This window comes from Ranitomeya variabilis, chromosome 3, assembly GCF_051348905.1.
Source record: "Ranitomeya variabilis isolate aRanVar5 chromosome 3, aRanVar5.hap1, whole genome shotgun sequence".
Lineage (NCBI taxonomy): Eukaryota > Metazoa > Chordata > Amphibia > Anura > Dendrobatidae > Ranitomeya > Ranitomeya variabilis.
The window spans coordinates 639,390,497-639,414,236 of NC_135234.1; the positions used below are offsets into that span (position 1 = coordinate 639,390,497).

Below are 23,740 nucleotides of genomic sequence, written 5' to 3' on the forward strand. Positions count from 1 at the left end.
TGGTGGCAAAACCCTTGTTGGCAAGCACAGCAGTCAGACATTTTTTGTAGTGGATGATGAGGTTTGCGCACGTCAGGAGGAATTTTGGTCCACTCCTCTTTGCAGATCATCTCTAAATCATTAAGATTTTGAGGCTGTAGCTTGGGAACCCTGAGCTTCAACTCCCTCCATAAGTTTTCTATGGGTCTGGAGACTGGCTAGGCTACTCCATGTCCTTAATGTGGTTCTTTTTGAGCCATTCCTTTGTTGCCTTGGATATATGTTTTGGGTCATTGTCTTGCTGGAAGACACAGGCGCGACCCATTTTTAATGTCCTGGCGGAGGGAAGGAGGTTGTCACTCAGGATTTTATGGGACATGGCTCCATCCATTCTCCCATTTATGCAGTGAAGTAGTCCTGTGCCCTTACCAGAGAAACACCCCCAAAACATAATGTTTCCACCTTCATGCTTGACAGTGGGGACAGTGTTCTTTGGGTCATAGGCAGCATTCTCTTCCTCCAAACACGGCGAGTTAATGCCAAAAAGGTAAATTTTTGTCCCATCTGACCACAGCACCTTCTCCCAATCACTCACAGAATAATCCAGGTGTTCATTGGCAAACTTCAGACGGGCCTGTACATGTGCCTTCTTGGGCAGGGGGACCTTGCGGGCACTGCAGGATTTTAAACCTTTACAGATTAATGTGTTAGCAATGGTTTTCTTGGTGACTGTGGTCTCCCCCCCGTCTATTCTTAGGCTGATCTCTCACCTTCCTCATGATCATGGATACCCCACAAGGTGAGATTTTGCAAAGGTGCCCCAGATCGATATCGATTGACAGTCATTTTGTATTTCTTCCTATTGCACCAACAGTTGTCTCCTTCTCACCCGGCATCTTACTTATGGTTTTGTACCCTATTCCAGCTTTGTGCAGTTCTATGATCTTGTCCCCGCCATCCTTAGAAAGCTCTTTGGTCTCGCCCATGATGTAGAGGTTAGAGTCTGATTGATTATTTGAGCCTGTGCACAGTAGTTTTTTTTTTTTATATATAAAAGGTGACTATTTAAGACAGCTGTCTTTAATGCAGGTAACGAGTTGATTAGGAGTGTCTAACTGGTCTGTAGGAGCCAGAACGCTTAATGGTGGGTAGGGGATCAAATACTTATTTCTCACAGCAAAATGCAAATTTATATAATTTATACAATGTGATTTTCTGGATTTTATTTTTGATATTCTATCTCTCAATGTTAAAATTAACCTACCCTTAAAATTATGTCTTGGTCAGTAGGCAAACTTACAAAATCAGCGAGGGGTCAAATACTTATTTCCCCCCACTGTATATATCAGGTAACTAATGACAGAATGAAACACAGGGATAAAAAAACGTGGAGAACTACATTCACTTTTATTGCACCACTGGAAGTTATACTTATTAACTTAAATACCTAGAAGGGCTGTTGTTGAAGTCTTCTTACGAGCAAGCATAAGCGCACGTAATGCCTCAGCTCGTTGTTCTAAACTAGGGTCCTGATCATCAGACTCTGTGGGTGTCTCAACAGACTCTTCAGTAGATGAAAGAACAAGAGAAGAGGCAAATTTACGCAGCTGCTCAGGATTCAATTTTGCTGGGATACGCCAAAATGATTCCTGCAAAAAAATTTAGTAGGCAATTATTGTACATCATCTTGAACCATTAACACTTTAGCAGAAGTATGTTAAACCTCCCCACTTACTTGCTCATTTGCTGGAGGACGAATCCCCACCAATTTTAAAAGTTTTTGGAATGTTTTGCTTTCCATGGCATCTTCATTGTCTTCAGTTAAAGGAACCAGAGGAACTGATTGAGAAGAACCTGTAATACAGACAAGGGACACCAATATTAAATCATGGAAATCTTAGCATCCCATTAACACAAAATTTAGCACCTTAGCTTTAACTTTTATTTTTTTTTGCAGTTTGCAAAAAAGAACTTAAAAGGATTGGAAGGCAGACCTTTCTTTCTGCTTTTAAGCTGATGCTTTAGTGTCCCAAACATGTAATCTTTAAATAAGCACTTCAGGCTTATGTAAAGTTGCATCACATAGAATACACCATACTTACCTAGAGTCCTGATCTTGTTTTGACAATCCTATGAACAGGAGTGCAAAATGGTAAGGGCTTATGCAAAATCCACTCAAAAGTGAGAGTTCATACTATGGCATTTTTTTTCCAGGGCCTGGTTTAAATGTTTTGATGTTAGTTATTGAAATGTAACTAAGTATGAGTGGACAACATTTTCTTATACAATTCATAGAAAGAAAAAAAAGCAGCACTCACCATTTCCAGGATTAAGTCCTTTACTGTGGCAATCAGGACATGCTTGCAGCATGCAGGGTAATGAGGACGACAGCCGTTTCACACCTACTGTGAGAATTCCATAGGTCCAGGTTGATGATAGGCATTATGGTGTCTAACAATGTTGACTAAACCCCTGCTTCTCTCTGACCACTATCCAGAGTGAATCAGACCCACCAGCTACTCCGCACAAACATGGCAGATCAACTCAGTAGTCCAGGCGGATAGTCTCGGTTTCCTCTCTCCCAGATGCACTCACCATCTTGCTGCCCCTCTCCCAAGGCATGCTACCCACCAGAAGCAGACCATCATTCTGACTTTGATCTTGGCTTTCTCATAGCAAGTTGGATAAGTCGTTGAGAACCAGAAGCAATAAGTTTCCCTCCACATGACAGGCTGTCCCACTATGATCCCTCTTCGGCAGGGTGGCCTTCTCCTCTTCCGCGATGCCTAGCTCTTCACATTCAATGACACTTGGGTCAGGGAGTTCGTCTCCTCCAGATACAGAATTCACCACTCTTCCACGAAATCTTTTTCTGATTTCATCACTCAAGAACTCCCTCCTTGGCTTCCCTTTTTTTCCACGCTATCCCCGTCTTCTCTGATCAGGCGTTCTTGTTCCAGATCCTGCCCAAGAGCTGGTCAGAGGCTTTTACTCAAACCTTTTTGTTGTACCCAAAAGGGACAACTCAGTCAGGCCTATTCTGGACCTGAAACAGCTAAACAAGCGGGGCAGCCTCTGTAGTTTCATGATGGAGTCTCTCTGTTCAATCATACTCTCCAAGCAACCTCAGGAATTTCTGTGCTCAATGCACATTAAGGATGCCAATCTTGACATTTCTACCATTCCAGTTCAACAAAAGTTTCATTTCCATCAGGCTCATTTCCAGTTTGTGACTGTTCACTTGCATCTAGCCACTTCCCCCAGGGTGTTCACGAAGGTCATGACAATGTTGTGTGCAAGGGGGATCATGGTCTACTGAGGGGATGAGGTCGAAGCTGGGCCTGATACCTCATTATAATATGTGAATGATTTATCAGATGTTTTGGGTGATGTTATATATTTAGGTCTATAATAGAAATGTTTTATGTAAGAATTTTTTCTTCTACAGGAAGTTAATCACACTATTTTGATTGTAAGGTATAATGTAAGCCCGCAAGGGCAGGGTCCGCTCCCCTCTGTATCAGTCTGACATTGTTAGTTTGTTTACTGTAATTTGTATGTAATCCCTTCTCATGTACAGCACCATGGAATCAATGGTGCTATATAAATAAATAATAATAATTACTGGACAGCGTTGAACTAGATTGTTAGCTATACTGAAATTATGTATGTTTGTTACCCTTAGGTTCCTATGTTTGTATGTGGTTCTTTTGTGAAGGTTGCTAATGATGTTTGTAACAAAACTAAAATATAAAAAATTGTTTCAATAATTAAAAAAAAGGGGGGATCTTGGTCATTCCTTACCTGAATTACGTTCTTATCAAGGCTTCTTCTTACTACGCAATCTAGAGGCTCTGGTATTGATGAGGCATGCTGGACTCAGACGCCCGATTCACTAAGAGCTCTGCTTATGGGTAGCACAAGCGATCAGAAGATCGCAGCTTCAAGTTTCCTAAGGAGACTATTGAAGCAAGTATAAAGTGTAAAAAAAAAAAAAAATGTTTTTAAAAAGATAAAAATATATATATATATATATATATATATATATATATATATATATATATATATATATATATAAGTTCAAATCACCCCCATTCAAAATCAAACAAAAAATATACGTATTTGGTATCACCGTGTTCATAAATGCCCGATCAAAATATTAAAAAAATAAGGAGATTTTTGTGTACTCACCGTAAAATCTTTTTCTCCGAGCCACTCATTGGGGGACACAGGACCATGGGTGTTATGCTGCTGCCACTAGGAGGACACTAAGTAGACAGAAAGATTAACTCCTCCTCTGCAGTATACACCCCTACACTGGATACAATTTCAACCAGTTCGGTAGTAAAGCAGTAGGAGCATGAGCAAAGACAAACTATGTCAAAACCAAGAAGTAACAACAAGCCAAAAAACAGGCCAACAGGGTGGGTGCTGTGTCTCCCAATGAGTGGCTCGGAGAAAAAGATTTTACGGTGAGTACACAAAAATCTCCTTTTCTCCTACGCCTCATTGGGGGACACAGGACCATGGGACGTACAAAAGCAGTCCCTGGGTGGGGAGCAATATGCTAATACCCCATGTACCACTGGCTTACGGCTTAAGGAACTGCTGCTTGCAGAATGCGCCTGCCAAGGGCGGCGTCTGCAGAAGAGATAGAATGAATGTGGTAATGCTTGGTAAAAGTGTGCAAACTGGACCACGTCGCAGCCTTGCAGACCTGCTGTGCTGACGCCTGGTGCCGAATGGCCCACGAGGCGCCCACCGACCGAGTAGAATGGGCCTTGATCCCAGCTGGGATAGGAACACCTTTGACACGATAGGATTCTTGAATGGCTGACCGAATCCATTTAGCCAGAGTGGCCCCTCTGGAAGTACGAACAGGACGTCCGACGTGCGGAAGGGAGCCGTCCTCGAGACGTACCGACGAAGAGCCCTCACCACATCAAGAGTGTGTAGAGCCTTTTCGATGCGATGGACTGGTGCCGGGCAGAACGAAGGCAGAACAATCTCCTCATTGAGGTGGAAAGAAGAGACGACCTTGGGCAAAAAGGTGGGAGAGGTCCTCAATACCGCCTTGTCCGGATGAAAAATTAGAAAGGGAGGGCGGCAGGAGAGTGCAGCCAACTCCGAAACCCTTCTGATGGACGTAATGGCTACTAGGAAGACTACCTTCCAAGAAAGGAAGATCAAGGAAACTTCCTGTAGCGGTTCGAAGGGAGTCTCCTGAACAGATCCGAGAACTAAGTTAAGATCCCACGGATCCAAGGGCGATTTGTAGGGAGGCGCCACACGGGAAACTCCCTGGAAGAAAGTTTTCACCAGCAACCTATTGGCAATCTTCCGCTGGAAAAGGACTGACAATGCCGAAACCTGACCCTTTAGGGAGCTAAGGGCAAGTCCCGACTCTAGTCCGGACTGAAGAAACTCCAGTATGGAAGGGATAGAAAATACCAGAGGAGATCGTCCCTGTGCATCGCACCATGAGAAAAAAATTCGCCAGGTACAGTGGTAACTGCGCATGGAAACAGGTTTCCTAGCTCTGATCATGGTGGAGGACACCTTGGGAGTGAAACCCGCTTGGCCTAGAATCCAGGACTCAACGGCCAAGCCGTCAAAGACAGGGCCCCTGAGTTCTGGTGGTAAATCGGGTCCTGTGAAAGATCCACGCGATCTGGAAGACGCCAGGGGACATCGGCTACCAGCTGAACCAGTTCGGCGTACCATGCCCGACGCGGCCAGTCTGGCGCGACGAGAATCACTGGTACCCCCTCTGCCCTGATCTTTTTGATGACCCTCGGTAGCAGGGGAAGAGGAGGAAAAATGTACGGGAGGCGGAATTGGTGCCAAGGCAAGACCAGGGCGTCTACTCCGAGGGCCCGTGGGTCGAGGGACCGAGCAAAGAACTGAGGAACCTTGTTGTTCATCCTGGAAGCCATGAGATCCACATCCGGGGTCCCCCAGCGATGGCAAATCTGCTGGAAGACCTCCGGGTGAAGGGACCACTCTCCGGAGGCGAGGCCCTGGCGGCTGAGGAAGTCCGCCGCCCAATTCTCCACACCTGGAATGTGGATCACCGAGATGGGCGAATGGTTTGACTCCGCCCAATGAAGGATGTGAGACACCTCGAGCATGGCAGTCCTGCTGCGGGTTTCGCCCTGACGGTTGATGTATGCCACGGCCGTGGCGTTGTCGGACTGGATTCTGACTGGGTGACCTTGCCAGAAAGCGGTGAAACTGGAACAATGCTAGCCTGATAGCTCGAATCTCGAGGATATTGATGGCAAGGCGAGACTCTTGAGTGGACCACCGCCCCTGGGCTGTGTGATGGTTGAAGACCGCTCCCCAGCCTATGAGACTGGCATCGGTGGTCACCACCAGCCACCGTACTGGGAGAAAGGACCTTCCCTGGGTTAGGGAGGACTTCAGCGTCCACCACCTGAGGGTCTTCCTGACCCGTGGGGACAGGATGAATCGGCGGTCGAGGGAGTACGGGTTGCCGTCCCAAGCCGACAGTAGCGCATGCTGCAGGGGACGGAGGTGAAACTGCGCAAATGGGACCGCTTCCATGGCAGCTACCATCTGCCCGAGAACTCGCATGCTGGCACGAATGGAGTGGGAGACTGGACGGGAAAGACTCTGAGCTCCCTGCTGCAAGGCCAAAGCCTTGTCTTGAGGGAGTATGACCAGACCGCGGGAAGTGTCCAGTATCATCCCCAGGAAAGAGATTTGTTGAGCCGGAATTGGAGAAGATTTTTCGAAGTTTATCTTCCATCCCAGGCGAGAAAGAGTATCCACCGTGAGAACGACGGACTCTTCGCACGCTGGGTAGGAAGGACCCTTTATCAGTAGGTCGTCCAGGTACGGAATTACCACCACTCCCCTGGAATGAAGAATGGCCTTGGCAGCCGCCATGACCTTCGTGAAGACTCTGGGAGCGGTGGCGAGACCGAAGGGCAAGGCCACAAATTGGAAGTGTTCCCCGCGAAAAGCGAAGCGGAGGAACTGCTGATGCGGAGGGAAGATTGGTATGTGCAGGTAGGCATCCTTTATGTCTATGGATGCCAGGAATTCTCCTTTTTCCATAGACGCGACCACAGAACGGAGGGATTCCATCCTGAAGTGTCGGATTTTTACGAATCTGTTTAGTAGCTTCAGGTCTAGGATCGGACGTAGTGATCCGTCCTTCTTTGGGACCACGAATAGATTCGAATAGAAACCCTTGAATCTTTGTTCTAGGGGGACCGGAATGATGACTCCGTCCCTTCGTAGTGCCCGTATTGCCCGGAGAAACGCTGTGACCTTTGACCTTTGAGGGCAAGACTGGAAGAAGCGCGTAGGGGGGGGGGGGGGGGGAGGAAAATTCTATTTTGTATCCGGTGGACACCAGTTCTCTGACCCACTCGTCGGAAACGACTGAGAGCCAGGCTTGACGGAACAAGAGCAGGCGTCCGCCTACTTTGTTGGTGCCCACCGGATGTTGCAAGGAGTCATTGGGCGGAGGATCCATGGGATGTGGATCCCTTAGACCCGGGTGGTTTAGGCCTGGGTCTCCAGTTACGATTAGGTCTGTAAGAGACCTGGGTGCCTCGGCCACCGCGCGAACCTCGTCCTGATGCGGGGGTAGAGGATGTAGAAGACCAGTTGGCATTGGGCCGAAAAGACCGAAATGGAGGTTGCTGCTGGTACCGAAAGGGCCGGGTAGGTTTTTGCTGGGGGAGAAATTTACTTTTCCCTCTGGTAGCATCCGAGATCATTTGGTCCAATTTTTCTCCAAATAACCGACCAGGCTGGTAAGGCAGGGCTGTTAGAGAACGCTTGGAAGCCGAATCTGCTCGCCAATCCCTGAGCCACAGGGCTCTTCTGACTGATGGAGATTGCATTGGCGGCTGCCTGTGCAGCGCAATTGGCTGCGTCCATAGAGGCGTTGACTATGAAGTCTCCGGCCTGCGCTATCTGGTTAACCAGGATGCTGGCTTCTGGAGGCAAGTCACTGGCTTGGATGGTAGAGGAAAGAGTCTCGGTCCAAGAGACCATAGCCTTAGCTACCCAAGAGGCGGCGAAGGATGGGAAGAGAGACGCTCCTGTGGCCTCGAAGGCGGAACGAGCCAGATAATCAATCTGGCGATCGGAGGGGTTCTTAACGGAGGAACCGTCCGAAAGAGACAGGATGGTCTTGGACGCGAGGTGTGACACAGCAGGGTCCACTGAGGGAGACTGCAGCCAGTCCTTGATTAATTCCCAAGAAAAAGGGTATTTGGCCTCGATGGACTTTTGTCCCATGAAACGTTTATCTGGGCGATCCCTATGTTTTTGTACAATCTCCTTGAAGTGAGGGTGAGTGACAAAAACCTTTTGAACACGTTTAGTCTTTTTGAAAGACACCACATGTTCGGGTTCCGATACGGAGTCCTCAGTCACCTTCAGGTTCTGGTTGACCGCCTTGATGAGAGAGTCGAGAGACTCTTGGGAGGAGGGGGAGTCCTGAACGTAGGAAATGTCGGACTCATATTCAGAGTCATCCGAGTTTGGGGAAGGGGACCGGGAAGCAGAGCTTGCAGGCACTGAAGGGCCCGCTAGCTCATGGTCAGGGGATGAAACGTGAACACGTTTTCTAGAGCCCCTGGTAGAAAGTGACCGGGTACGCCCCCTGCTGGTAGACGGATCCATACCGTCGTCTGAATCCTCCGCGGTCCGACCTGGAGAGGGGCCCCGGAGGGAGTCAATTGCCCTGGCTAGGGAAGCCACAGATCGTGACAGAGAGGCTGCCCACTCAGGGGGGCTAGGCTCTACAGGGTCGACGGCTGCGGCATCGGCGACAGTACCTGCGGCGGCAAGAGACGGCTGCACAGAGGGTGAGACACAATCTGCACACAAAGGAGTAGTGTGGGCTCGGGGCAGGGCCGCATTGCAAGTGGCACATACAGTGAAAAACACTGTGTGCTTCTTGTTACCCTTTTTAGTCTCCTTGGATTGAGACATAGTGCCTTTGGAGACAGAGCGGGCAGTATACGCCAGGGAAGGGGTTAAGCTTTCTTGAAGCAGCTTACCCACGGTCCTGTCTGTGTCCCCAGGGAGAGATATGGCGGTTCTGGAGCGCTGTAGAAGCGTGGGCTCCGTGCAGAGAGTGTGGAAATATGGCCCCCGAGATTTGGAGGGCGCTTCTCGTCCCAGACGAGAAGCGCCGATGTAGGGGGCGGAGCTACGGCCGTGGGAGGGATTTTGCCCACTGCGGCCTACTCCGGCTGAAGAAGCCAGGGACTAAATTTTTGGGGCCTGCCGGCGATGTGCGGCCGTGGCGGAGCGTTTCTGAACCTCCGCCAAGCACCGCCGACCCCCGGTCGGCGGCGTCTCTCTCCAGGGACCCGGACCGCATCGCTGCCGCACACAGGGGAGCAGGGGGGTATGTACTTACAGCCGCAGTGCTCCCCGGTTCTCACATCTGCAGGGCGGTTCTGTGAGGGTGTGTACTCAATCCATGCACCCTTGATGGGGATGGAGAGGCCCCTGATGCATCCTCGTCTGATCAAAGGGGTTTGTTGGTGCTGCGGCACATCTTCCCCTCCGGCTGCATTTTCTCCAGAGCACATTGCTCTATTGCAGGTAAGGGGGGGGGGGGGGAATCGGGACCGTATAGGAACCGTTGCCCCGGCGCAAGCTTTTCGTGCGCCATACGTCGCAGGAGAGGGACGGGGAGGTATACTCGCCGTGCTCGCCTGTTGTTGGTTCGGGGGAGAGCGGACCCTATAAAAAAAGGACCCGTCGCCCCCTTCACTCTGTTAGATAAAAAAATAAAAATTTACGTAAAATTAAAAATCAAAAATTAAAATAAAGTTGGGGTCTGAAAAAAACAGACCCAAGTGCCTCCTACAGACACTAAGCAAGAACTGGTTGAAATTGTATCCAGTGTAGGGGTGTATACTGCAGAGGAGGAGTTAATCTTTCTGTCTACTTAGTGTCCTCCTAGTGGCAGCAGCATAACACCCATGGTCCTGTGTCCCCCAATGAGGCGTAGGAGAAAAATCCGATTGGTAAATAGCGTAACAAGAAAAAAATCAAAACGCCAGAATTACGTTTTGGTTTTTTTTGGTAGCAGCAACATTGCAATAAAATGCCACAACAGGCAATCAAAAAAACATCGTATCTACCACAAAATCGTATCAAAAGAAACATCAGCTTTGAATTCTCAACCTGGGAGCTAGATGCTCAATAGTGCTCTTCTTTTGACCCGATCCAGGAAATTTTTGGGCTTTTGCGCTCATGGAAGGTGGCCTTTTTCATAATCAATACTTACTTCAGGTGAGTCTCCAAGCTGTTGTCACTTTATTTCTTCCACTTCACGTGAAAAAGGTGGTGTGTTGTCCAGTAACCCCTTTTCTTCCTGAGGTTGTCTCTTCCTTCCACCGTAATGAGGAGTTTGTTCTGCCTTCTTTCTGTCCATCCTGCTGAGTGATCCTTAGACTTGGCCAGATTTTTGCATCACTACCAGTTAGTGATGAACTCTTTTAGACCTGTTTGTCATCCCAAAAGGCCCTCTCCGCCTCTAAGGCTAGCATTGTTCATTCTGCCATTTTGGAGGTCAAAGGACAGAGTGCCCCCGCTTTGGATTGTGGCTCATTCTACTTGTTGGGCGCCTTGTGGGCCTTTCACAACCAGCGGCGTTACAACTCTGCAAGGCTCCTCCCTAGTCTTCCATCCACACTTTCTGTAAATTTTACAGAGTTGACATCTACACATCGGAGGATATGAGATTAGGTAGAAAGGTGCTCCAAGTGGCAGTCGCTCAGTTGAAATTGCCACCTTACCACCTTTTAACCATTTTGTACCAGCGTTTTGTTTTTTTCCACCGCTTTTTTCTGCTCTGAGATATCCTATGGGTTTTCCGTGTCCGCAAATGAAGCACCTGAAAGTAGAGGGTTTTTGGTATTTATCGTACAATTTCTTTCTCACAGCCATTGAGAGACAAAGCACCCACCCCGCTTTTGCCTCATTGGGTGAGTAGTTATGGTTATTCTCAGTTGTGATTTCTTTTCTTCCTGTTGCTTCTCCTACTGTTTTCTCACTAACTGAATAGCTGGTGTCAGCCTTTTAGTGGCTTCCTGTGTCCCCCAATGAATGCTATGAGAAAAAGATTTTGCGGTAAGTACCAATAATCCTCTTTCATGGTGCACAATCACCATCTGCATTGTGGTAGCACAGTAATTTTTATTGCTGCAACACAACTATCAATAGGTAATGAGCTTCAGTAGCTGATATGATTCAAATTTTTTTTATACCAGAAAATCTGTGATCACAACGTATGCATTTTAATGCAATGACTCCAGTCTAGCCATTAACAAACAGTCTAGATTTTGTTAGATAAACATTTCATCACTCTATCAATCAATTACCACATGTAAACACAAGTTTAGTTGTACTAGCAAGAAATTCAACAAATTGTACAAACAGTTACATTTTATAATGAAACTATTAACTAAAAAGAAAGAAAAAAAAAAAAAAGTAATCTGGTTTCATCACGAGTGGTAAAACATTAAAATACTAAATTCGGCATGTCCCTGTGTTGTAATTCTCCTTCAGAAGGTTGAATAGTACCAATACTTGATACTGATGTAAACAACAAAATTGGAGGTTATTTATTTTGGAGGAAGCGGGGAGCAGGGGTGGGGGTTTGTAGAAAGGTTGTAGAGAGGACAGACGGGACTTTTACACATTAAATGTGGAGAATACTATTCGACAATATCCTGTTAGTTGCTCATGCACTCACCGTCCTCTTCTCGGTCATCAGCGGTACGGTTTAAACAGTTCTGAAGCCACACGACAGGAGTAGACAAGCCTAGTGATCACAAAGCAGAAATTGTATGGGAGCTCGTATGATTCTTAATATTGCTGTCTGTCAGTACTACAATGCAATCTGCTCTTGTGTTACTGCTAACAAAATCATATACATTATGAAGACTAAAGATATATACTAGACAAATACTCAAGACTGGAGGTAGCAAGTCTAATATATGATTCAGGACAGCCCTTGTTTCACTTTTCACACTTAACCCCTTCACCCCCAAGGGTGGTTTGCACGTTAATGACCGGGCCAATTTTTACAATTCTGACCACTGTCCCTTTATGAGGTTATAACTCTGGAACGCTTCAACGGATCTTGGCGATTCTGACATTGTTTTCTTGTGACATATTGTACTTCATGATAGTGGTAAAATTTATTCGATATAAATTGCGTTTATTTGTGAAAAAAACGAATATTTGGCGAAAATTTTGAAAATTTCGCAATTTTCCAACTTTGAATTTTTATGCCCTTAAATCACAGACATATGTCACGCAAAATACTTAATAAGTAACATTTCCCACATGTCTACTTTACATCAGCACAATTTTGGAACCAACATTTTTTTTTTGTGACGGAGTTATAAGGGTTAAAAGTTGACCAGCAATTTCTCATTTTTACAACACCATTTTTTTTTAGGGACCACATCTCATTTGAAGTCATTTTGAGGGGTCTATATGATAGAAAATACTCAAGTGTGACACCATTCTAAAAACTGCACCCCTCAAGGTACTCAAAACCACTTTCAAGAAGTTCATTAACCCTTCAGGTGTTTAACAGGAATTTTTGGAATGTTTAAATAAAAATAAACATTTAACTTTTTTTCACACAAAATTTATTTCAGCTCCAATTTGTTTTATTTTACCAAGGGAAACAGGAGAAAATAGACCCCAAAATTTGTTGTACAATTTGTCCTGAGTACGCTGATACCCCATATGTGGGGGTAAACCACTGTTTGGGCGCATGGCAGAGCTTGGAAGGAAAAGAGCGCCATTTGACTTTTCAATGCAAAATTGACTGGAATTGAGATGGGACGCCATGTTGCATTTGGAGAGCCCCTGATGTGTCTAAACATTGAAACCCCCCACAAGTGACACCATTTTGGAAAGTAGACCCCCTAAGGATCTTATCTAGATGTGTGGTGAGCACTTTAACCCAACAAGTGCTTCACAGAAGTTTATAATGCAGAGCCGTAAAAATAAAAAATCATATTTTTTCACAAAAATGATCTTTTCGCCCCCAATTTTTTATTTTCCCAAGGGTAAGAGAAGAAATTGGACCCCAAAAATTGTTGTGCAATTTGTCCTGAGTACGCTGATACCCCATATGTGGGTGTAACCATTGTTTGGGCGCAGGGCAGAGCTCGGAAGGGAAGGAGCGCCATTTGACTTTTCAATGCAAAATTGACTGGAATTAAGATGGGATGCCATGTTGCGTTTGGAGAGCCCCTGATGTGCCTAAACATTGAAACCCCCCACAAGTGACACCATTTTGGAAAGTAGACCCCTTAAGGAACTTATCTAGATGTGTGTTGAGCACTTTGACCCAACAAGTGCTTCACAGAAGTTTATAATGCAGAGCCGTAAAAATAAAAAATCATATTTTTTCACAAAAATGATCTTTTCACCCCCATTTTTTTATTTCCCCAAGGGTAAGAGAAGAAATTAGACTACAAAAGTTGTTGTGCAATTTGTCCTGAGTACGACGATACCCCATATGTGGGGGTAAACCACTGTTTGGGCGCATAGCAGAGCTCGGAAGGGAAGGAGCGCTATTTTACTTTTCAATGCAAAATTGACTGGAATTAAGATGGGATGCCATGTTGCGTTTGGAGAGCCCCTGATGTGCCTAAACATTAAAAACCCCCACAAGTGACACCATTTTGGAAAGTAGACCCCCTAAGGAACTTATCTAGATGTGTTTTGAGAGCTTTGAACCCCCAAGTGTTTCACTACAGTTTATAACGCAGAGCCGTGAAAATAAAAATTCTTTTTTTTTCCCACAAAAATGATTTTTTAGCCCCCAGTTATGTATTTTCACAAGGGTATCAGGATAAATTGGACCCCAAACGTTGTTGTCCAATTTGTCCTGAGTACGCTGATACCCCATATGTGGGGGGGAACCACTGTTTGGGCGCATGACAGAGCTCGGAAGGGAAGGAGCGCCATTTGGAATGCAGACTTAAATGGATTGGTCTGCAGGCGTCACGTTGCATTTGCAGAGCCCCTGATGTACCCAAACAGTACAAACCCCCCACAAGTGACCCCATATCGGAAACTAGACCCCCCAAGGAACTTATCTAGATGTGTTGTGAGAACTTTGAACCCCCAAGTGTTTCACTACAGTTTACAACGCAGAGCCGTGAAAATAAAAAATCTTTATTTACCCACAAAACTTATTTTTTGGCCCCCAGTTTTGTATTTTCCCAAGGGTAGCAGGAGAAATTGGACCCCAAAAGATGATGTCCAATTTGTCCTGAGTACGCTGATACCCCAATATGTTGGGGTAAACCCCTGTTTGGGCACACGGGAGAGCTCTGAAGGGAAGGAGCACTGTTTTCCTTTTTCAACGCAGAATTGGCTGGAATTCAGATCGGATGCCATGTCCCGTTTGGAGAGCCCCTGATGTGCCTAAACAGTGGAAACCCCCCAATTATAACTGAAACCCTAATCCAAACACACCCCTTACCCTAATCCCAACAGTAACCCTAACCACTCCTCTAACCCAGACACACCCAACCCTATTCCCAACCGTAAATGTAATCCAAACCCTAACCCTATCTTTAGCCCCAACCCTAACTGTAGCCCCAACCCTAGCCCCAACCCTAGCCCTAACCCTAGCCCTATCACTAGCCCTAACCCTAGCCCCACCCCTAGCCCCAACCCTAGCCCTAACCCTAGCCCCAACCCTAACCCTAGCCCCAACCCTAGCCCTAAGCCTAACCCTAGCCCTAAGCCTAGCCCCAACCCTAGCCCTAACCCTAGCCCTAACCCTTGCCCTAACCCTAACCCTAATGGGAAAATGGAAATAAATACATTTTTTAATTTTTTTATTTTTCCCTAACTAAGGGGATGATGAAGGGGGGGTTTGATTTACTTTTATAGCGGGTTTTTGAGCGGATTTTTATGATTGGCAGCTGTCACACACTGAAAGACGCTTTTCATTGCAAAAAATATTTTTTGCGTTACCACATTTTGAGAGCTGTAATATTTCCATATTTGAGTCCACAGAGTCATGTGAGATCTTGTTTTTTGCGGGACGAGTTGACGTTTTTATTGGTAACATTTTCGGACACGTGACATTTTTTGATCGCTTTTTATTCCGATTTTTGTGAGGCAGAGTGATCAAAAACCAGCTATTCATGAATTTCTTTTGGGGGAGGCGTTTATACCGTTCTGCGTTTGGTAAAATTGATAAAGCAGTTTTATTCGTCGGGTCAGTACGATTACAGCGATATCTCATTTATATCATTTTTTTATGTTTTGGCGCTTTTATACGATAAAAACTATTTTATAGAAAAAATAATTTTTTGGTATCGCTTTATTCTCAGGACTATAACTTTTTTATTTTTTTGCTGATGATGCTGGATGGCAGCTCGTTTTTTGCGGGACAAGATGACGTTTTCAGCGGTACCATGGTTATTTATATCCGTCTTTTTGATCGCGTGTTATTCCACTTTTTGTTCGGCGGTATGATAATAAAGCGTTGTTTTTTGCCTCGTTTTTTTTTTTTTCTTACGGTGTTTACTGAACGGGTTAACTAGTGGGGCAGTTTTATAGGTTGGGTCGTTACGGACGCGGCGATACTAAATATGTGTACTTTTATTGTTTTTTTATTTTATTTAGCTAAAGAAATGTATTTATGGGAATTTTTTTTTTTTCTCTTTATTTAGGATATTTTTTTTTTTATTTTTTTTTTTTACACACATGTGGGGAATTTTTTTTTTACTTTTTTACTTTGTCCCGGGGGGGGGGGACATTACAGATCATTGATCTGACAGTGTGCACAGCACTCTGTCAGATCGACGATCTGCTGTGCAGGGCTGCAGGCTTACCAAGTGTCTGCTCTGAGCAGGCACTCGGTAAGCCACCTCCCTCCCTGCAGGACCCGGATGCCGCGGCCATCTTGGATCCGGGACCTGCGGCGAGGAGGGAGGTAGGAGACCCTCGGAGCAACGCGATCACATCGCTTTGCTCTGGGGGTCTCAGGGAAGCCCGCAGGGAGCCCCCTCCCTGCGCGATGCTTCCCTATACCGCCGGTACACCGCGATCAGGTTTGATCGCGGTGTGCCGGGGGTTAATGTGCCGGGGGCGGTCCGTGACCGCTCCTGGCACATAGTGCCGGATGTCAGCTGCGATATGCAGCTGACACCCGGCCGCGATCGGCCGCGCTCCCCCCGTGAGCGCGGCCGATCGCGTATGACGTACTATCCCGTCGGTGGTCATACGGGCCCACCCCACCTCGACGGGATAGTACGTCTGATGTCAGAAAGGGGTTAAGGTACCGTCAAACTAAGCGACGCTGCAGCGATACAGACAACGATGCCGATCGCTGCAGCGTCGCTGTTTGGTCGCTGGAGAGCTGTCACACAGACCGCTCTCCAGCGACCAACGATGCCGAGGTCCCTGGGTAACCAGGGTAAACATCGGGTTGCTAAGCGCAGGGCCGCGCTTAGTAACCCGATGTTTACCCTGGTTACCAGTGTAAAATGTAAAATAACAAACAGTACATACTCACCTTCGCGTCCCCCGGCGTCCGCTTCCTGCACTGACTGAGCGCCGGCCCTAACAGCAGAGCGGTGACGTCACCGCTGTGCTGTGCTTTCACTTACGGCCGGTTCTCAGTCAGTGCAGGAAGCGGACGGCGAGGGACGTGTGACAGACATCAGAGGGTGAGTATGTAGTGTTTGTTTTTTTACATTTTACACTGGTAACCAGGGTAAACATCGGGTTACTAAGCGCGGCCCTGCGCTTAGTAACCCGATATTTACCCTGGTTACCATTGTAAAACATCGCTGGTATCGTTGCTTTTGCTGTCAAACACAACGATACACGGCGATCTGACGACCAAATAAAGTTCTGAACTTTAATCAATGACCAGCGATATTACAGCAGGATCCTGATCGCTGCTGCGTGTCAAACACAACGATATCGCTATCCAGGACGCTGCAACGTCACGGATTGCTAGTGATATCGTTTAGTGTGACGGTACCTTTACTCTTCCTTTTACAATCCTATCAGTATGGCCTAGCATCAGTGTACACAGTAATGACCTTAACCCCTTAGTGACCGAGCAAAATTTTTAAAATCTGACAGTGTCACTTTATGTGTTCATAACTCTGGAACGCTTCAACATATCCCAGCGATTTTGAGATTGCTTTTTCATGGCACATTATATTTTATGAGAATGGTAAATTTAGGTTGATATGTGTTGTGTTTATTTATAAAAAAAATCAGAAATCTGACAAAAATGTAAAAGAATTAGCAATTTTCAAACTTTCAATGATTATCGCTTTAATACAGATAGTCATACCACACAAAAACATTAATAAATAACATTTCCCTCATGCCTGCTTTAAATCAGCACCATTTGTAAATTGTTATTTTATTTTGTTAGCCTTGTAGAAGGTTTAAAAATGTAGCAGAAAATTTTCATGGAAATTTACAAAATGTATTTTTTTGGGGGGGAACTATCCTGGTATGAAGTGACTTTAGGGGTCCAATATATTGGAAAAACCCCAAAAGTGATACCATTTTAAAAACAACACCCCCTTGACATAATGAAAACTGCTGTCAGGTAGTTTATTAACCCTTCAGGTGCTTTTCAGGAATTAACCGCAAAGCTTTTTACAGTTTTGCGTTTTAGTTTTTCAATCCCCTTCTTCCCAGAGCCATAACTTTTCATTTTTTGTCAATATGGCCATGTGAGGGTGTGTTTTTCGCGGGACGAGTTGTACTTTTGAATGACACCATTGGTTTTACCATGTCGTGTACTTGAAAACGGGAAAAAAATTCCAAGTGCGGTGAAATTGCAAAAAAAAGTGCAAGCCCACACTTTGTTTGCCTTTTTTGCTAGGTTTACTAAATGCTAAAACTCAACTGCAATTATTATTCTCCAGGTCATTACGAGTTCATAGACATCAAACATGTCTAGGTTCTTTTTTATCCAAGTGGTGAAACAAAATTCCAAAATTTGCTAAAAAAACAAAATTGCGCCAAATTCCGATACCCATAGCGTCTCCAATTTTCGTGATCTCGGGTTGGGAGAGGGCTTATTTTTTGCGCGCCGAGCTGATGTTTTTGATGGTACCACTTTTGTGCAGATACGTTCTTTTGATCGCCCGTTATTGCATTTTAATGCAATGTCATGGCGACCAAAAAAATGTAATTCTGGCGTTTCAATTTTTTTCTTGCTACGCCGTTTAGCAATCAGGTTAATCCTTTTTTTATTGATAGATCGGGCGTTTCTGAACGCGGCGATACCAAATATGTATGTTTGATTTTTTTATTGTTTTATTTTGAATGGAGCGATTTAAACTTTTATATTTTTTTATATGTTTAAAAACATTTTTCTTTAAGTTTTGGCATGCTTCAATAGCCTCAATGGGAAGCCAGAAGCTGACAACTTGATGCTCAGATCGCCTCTATGTAGTAGAAATACTGCATTGCTATGAGCGTCGACCACAGGGTGGCGCTCATAGCAATCCGGAATCAACAACCATAGAGGTCTCAAGGAGACCTTTGGTTGTTATGCCGAAGACCGATGACCCCCGATCACGTGATGGGGGTCAGCGGTGCGCGTATTTCGGCCCAATGGCCGGCAGTGCGCGTTAAATGCCGCTGTCTGAGTTTGACTGTGGCATTTAACTAGCTAATAGGTGCGGGGGCGGAGACCACATCAAAGTGGGGTACTGCCATTGGACATACTATCCCGTCCAATAGCAGTAAGGGGTTAAAATGGACGTGCAGTCCCCCCCCCCATTTTTTACAACCTGCCCAGCTAAAGCAGACTGTTGGGGGGTTGGTATTCTCAGGCTGGTAAAGCCTTTGTATTTCTTAAGATGGATGCCTGCACACGTCACAGAGTGAACTATTTTGCTATCAATGTTCGATATGTTTGTGACAACAAAAAAATTGTTACAAAGACACTGGCAGTAAAGATACTAAAGTTCATCACAGCAGCCAGTTTCTCCAGGCTTTAGTGGAAAAAGTTCTGCAAGATTATGAACTCAAAAAAGAACAGGTTCTTGCTTTTCTAACTAATAAAGCTTCAAAAAGAAGTACAATTAGACTGATGAATGAGAATAATGAAGGTGAACAGCAGCTAGAACATTTCACATTCAGTATGTTGGAGATGGAAGGCCACAGTCCTCTTCCCATAACGGAGGAACAAACAAAGATTACTACAGAAGAACAGCAAACTGATTCTTTACAATTAGATGATCTTGTTGAAGCTGCTTCACACCTCTTTCCTATTCATCACATGTGCGGTGTTGTGCACACGCTGCAGCTGGCAATAAGAGATAGTCTGCAAGAGGGACAAGCTGGAATTCTGATTACCAAAGTGAGGAAAGTGGAAGAACTTGTTGTTTTGCCTGTCCCGAAGAGGAGGTTTAATTGTAGATGGCATTGCTGCTTCAATGAAACAGAGAGAGACACTGCTATTAGAAAATAAAATTCTTCTGGCAGCTGTTTATGTGGACCCGAGTCACCTTATATTGCTGGATGATCAACAGCTTACTAAAGGAAAAGAAGCTTTGACTGAGGTAGCAGTTAGGATGAGTGAGCTACAGGACGGCCAAGAGCAACAGGACTCGGGTCCTGCCAGTGCTGCTGCTGCCGTTCCTTCATCCTCATCAGATGAGGAGTTTGATTTCGACAAGTATTTGGATGACATGTAGCAGGTAAAGCGTTGCCGCAGGGAAAAAGATTCCACTCCCATAGAAAACAGATTGACCATATTTCAGCAAAATTTTTCACTTGTTCTCAAAGAAGTAGAAGAGTTCAATCGTTCATCAAAACTGACTGTACACGAGGCAATTCCTTTATACCCTGAAATTGTTAGAGATGTCGCCCATGTGGTTACTGCATTGCTACCAACCCAAGTTAGTGTAGAGAGGTTGCTCTTTAGCCTTAAAATAATTAGGTCAGATTTGAGGTCATCTATAAAGGAGGATCTGATGGAGGCGATATTATTTCTCAGAAGAAATCATAGACTGCACAAATGCTATTCAGTACGTTTTTGTTGAAAACGTTTTTTTTCCCCTTACTGCAGTGTATAACAAATTGTAAATATGCAAAGTTTTTTTTGCTCTAAAGTTGTATTTTAATAAATATATTTTATGTTCTATCTAATTGGCTTGATTATTGTAACATAATAAAGATTAAAAGCCTGATGTTACCATTTTACTACAGTAAATGTATTCCTTAAACTTAAACATGAGCCATGTATGAGTGAGTCGGTGTCATGGGAATTGAAGAGTCGGAGATTTGGCTTACCGACTCTACAGCCCTGATTAGCAGACACCTCTGTGCGTGGAGGTAACCTTTTAACTGCCGGTCACAGCTGCTGGAACTCTGTAATGATCTTAACACAGATCAGACGCCAGTGTTTCTCGCGCTGTCATGCAGTACATGTTCGCCCATCACTACCCACAACATTAAGATGATACCAATGTATAAGTTCCGATAACAGTATTATTATTATTATTATTATTATTATTTATTGTTATAGCGCCATTTATTCCATGGCGCTTTACAAGTGAGGAGGGGTATACATAATAAAAACAAGTACAATAATCTTGAACAATACAAGTCATAACTGGTACAGGAGGAGTGAGGACCCTGCCCGCGAGGGCTCACAATCTACAAAAACAACAATGCCAATGTAAACATACCATGTTATATAGTTAGACCGACCATATTTCACTTTAGCTTTCTCAATTAATAATAACTCTAAGAAAGTTAAAGAGAAATTTGTGTTGGAGTTTACGGCCTTCTACTCCTTGGTCGGTCGACCTGTAGATATGCTATGTTAGCATTGACACCATTGGTACTGTTATGTGAACTTAATTGGTATTCTCTTTAATAAAGTTTGTCTAACCAATTCATCTAATTCTGCCTTGCACCTACTATTCTATTTTACAGATATCCTTTATCTTGATGTCTCATATGATATCATGCGTTTAACCCCTTTACTCCCAAGGGTAGTTTGCACGTTAATGACCGGGCCAATGTTTACAATTCTGACCACTATCCCTTTATGAGGTTATAACTCTGGAACGCTTCAACGGATCCCGGTGATTCTGACATTGTTTTCTCATGACACAATTTCTTTGATATTATTTGCGTTTATTTGTGAAAAAAATGGAAATTTGGTGAAAATTTCGCAATTTTCCAACTTTGAATATTCATGCTCTTAAATCACAGAGATATGTCACACAAAATACTTAATAAGTAACATTTCCCACATGTCTACTTTACATCAGCACAATTTTAGAACCAACATTTTTTTGTTAGGAACTTATAAGGGTTAAAAGTTGCCCAGCGATTTCTCATTTTTACAACACCATTTTTTTTTTTAGGGACCACATCACATGGTTTGTAGGCTGCAGCCTACTGGGAATGCATCCATCTTTTTACCAGTACCTCCCCAAATCTGACTCACAGACCCAATTCTTTTTCCCTCACTTCATTCTTCTCCCATTATCTTTTGCTTTTTACCTATTCTTTGAGCATGTTTGCTAAAGGTTTTTTTTTTTTTTTTAATGATCGGTTACACCAGGAGTTGGGGAACCAAGTCATTATACGTTAATCCAATATCCTCATTTACTATCTTTTCGGCTTTGTTATATCAGTCTACAGTTCTGTAAAATTTAAGGTTTTATTAATCATTGCCATAGTTGTAATTGTTGCAGGATCCTTTCCTTGTACTGCTGTTTCTTGGTAAATAATCTAGAATATTTTAGTTTATATAATATGACTAGATAGTGCCCTGTATATAGCCACAAATCTTCTGGTTACTACTACTTCAAAAGCTTAGAACATGAGTAGTCACCTTCTTCATGTACACTTCGTAAAATGGTTTGTATCTTCTTATCCAGGAACACTTCGCTGTGTCTGCTTAGTTTTTGTTTTGGTTTCTGTTCCAACTTAATGTGCTCCTCCTCATCTTCCTCACTCATATCATCATCATCATCTTCATCATAATTATCTTCAATATCTACATCCTTTCCATCAACACCAAGATCATGGAGGAAATCATCTTCAGACTAAAAACCAAAAGTAAAAATAAGTAACCTAACTTATCACTTTGCTGAGCACTTTCAAATGAGCATTATATTTATACTTACGAATAATGGGCAAGTCTGGCACAAATATACTAATCACTCCCTGCAATAGAAGCCAATAAGGTCTTAAAGGGGTTGCCCACTACTAGGATAAGCAGTTCCTGATTAGTGATGAGAGAGGGTACTCGTTGCTCGGGTTTTCCTGAGCATGCTCAGGTGGTCTCCGAGTATTTGTTAGTGTTCGGAGATTTAGTTTTCATCGCGGCAGCTGAATGATTTACAGCTATTAGCCAGGCTGAGTACATGTTGGGGTTGCCTGGTTGCTAGGGAATCCCCACATGTAATCAGGCTGGGTAGTAGCTGTAAATCATTCAGCTGCCACGATGAAAACTAAATCTCCGAACACTAACAAATACTCGGAGACCACCATTCTTGATCAAAATGTTTGTCCCCGATAAAATATTAAGACCTATACTCACCTCCTATGCCGGCGCCGTTCCAACGGTGTCGGCAGTCATGGTCCCGATGCTGTCGTGCGGTGTTGTGACACCTGAGGCCGACGTCCAATCAGCTCTGGCACCACTGTTCCCCGCCTTCAGACAAATCAAACATTAAGAGGAAGTCTGGGCTGCATCTGATCTCTGACATCCTCTTCCTGCTCAATTTGTACGAAGGTGGGGACAGTGACGCCAGCGTTGATTGGGCGCCGGCGTCACAACAACGGTACGGGAGCCCCGGGGAGATCGTGTGCCAATACCGCGGGAAAGGCACCGGTACAGGAGGGGAGTATAAGCTTTATTATTTTGTGGGGGCAAAGCAAAAGGTATGAAAAGACGTTGTTCAAGTAGTGGATATCTGCTTTAAGGTATCAGACTCTCTGGTTTGAAATCATAACAAATCCTTTGTTTTTAAATACAAAAACCCCACTAAGGCTACGTTCACATTTGCGTTGTGCGCCGCAGCGTCGGCGCCGCAGCGCACAACGCAAACAAAAACACGGCAAAACGCACGCTAAAACGCTGCGTTTTGCGCCGCATGCGTCGTTTTTGGCCGAAAGTTGGACGCAAAAAAAAATGCAACTTGATGCGTTTCTTGTGTCCAACGCTTGCGGCCATGCGGCGCAAAACGCAGCACAACGCATGTCCATGCGCCCCCATGTTAAATATAGGGGCGCATGACGCATGCGGCGCCGCTGCGGCGCCCGACGCTGCGGCGCTGACCGCAAATGTGAACGTAGCCTAATATAGATTGTAGATTTCAGTTTACCACGTCTGCAATTTTGCTATACATGTCATTTTTAGAACTGCGCTGGCACGCTTATTATAACAGGTCTTCCAAAATATCATACAATAGACATTGAGTATACAGTATAACCAGATACTTTAAGGTTTTACAGCATTTTTTTAATAAAAAAAAATGTTCTGGGACCAGTCTACCTTCCTCAGAGTAATTGTATGTACACGCATTTAGTTTTTGCAGCAGAAATGTCTGCTGCAAATCCTGATGTGTTGGCAGGAAAAACACTGTATAACATCTGTGCATGACTGCAAGAGTCTCATTCACTTTGTTGGTACTAGGAAATCCTTCATGTTTGGGACAAAACTGCACAGAAAAAAGGTGACAAAAATGCAATGTGTGCA

The 23,740-nt window shown here is 44.6% G+C and overlaps 1 protein-coding gene across 1 annotated transcript in view; it reads right to left on the reverse strand.

Annotated features, from left to right (window-relative positions):
• TIMELESS (timeless circadian regulator) overlaps positions 1-23,740 on the reverse strand; it is a 184,137-nt gene that overhangs the window by 7,169 nt on the left and 153,228 nt on the right. Inside the window, exons 24-27 of the mRNA XM_077297607.1 lie at positions 21,869-22,082; positions 11,741-11,809; positions 1,715-1,833; positions 1,427-1,628 (exon numbers count right to left, since the gene is read on the reverse strand). Coding sequence (XP_077153722.1) covers positions 1,427-1,628; positions 1,715-1,833; positions 11,741-11,809; positions 21,869-22,082 — 604 coding nt within the window. The remainder of the gene's footprint in view (positions 1-1,426; positions 1,629-1,714; positions 1,834-11,740; positions 11,810-21,868; positions 22,083-23,740) is intronic.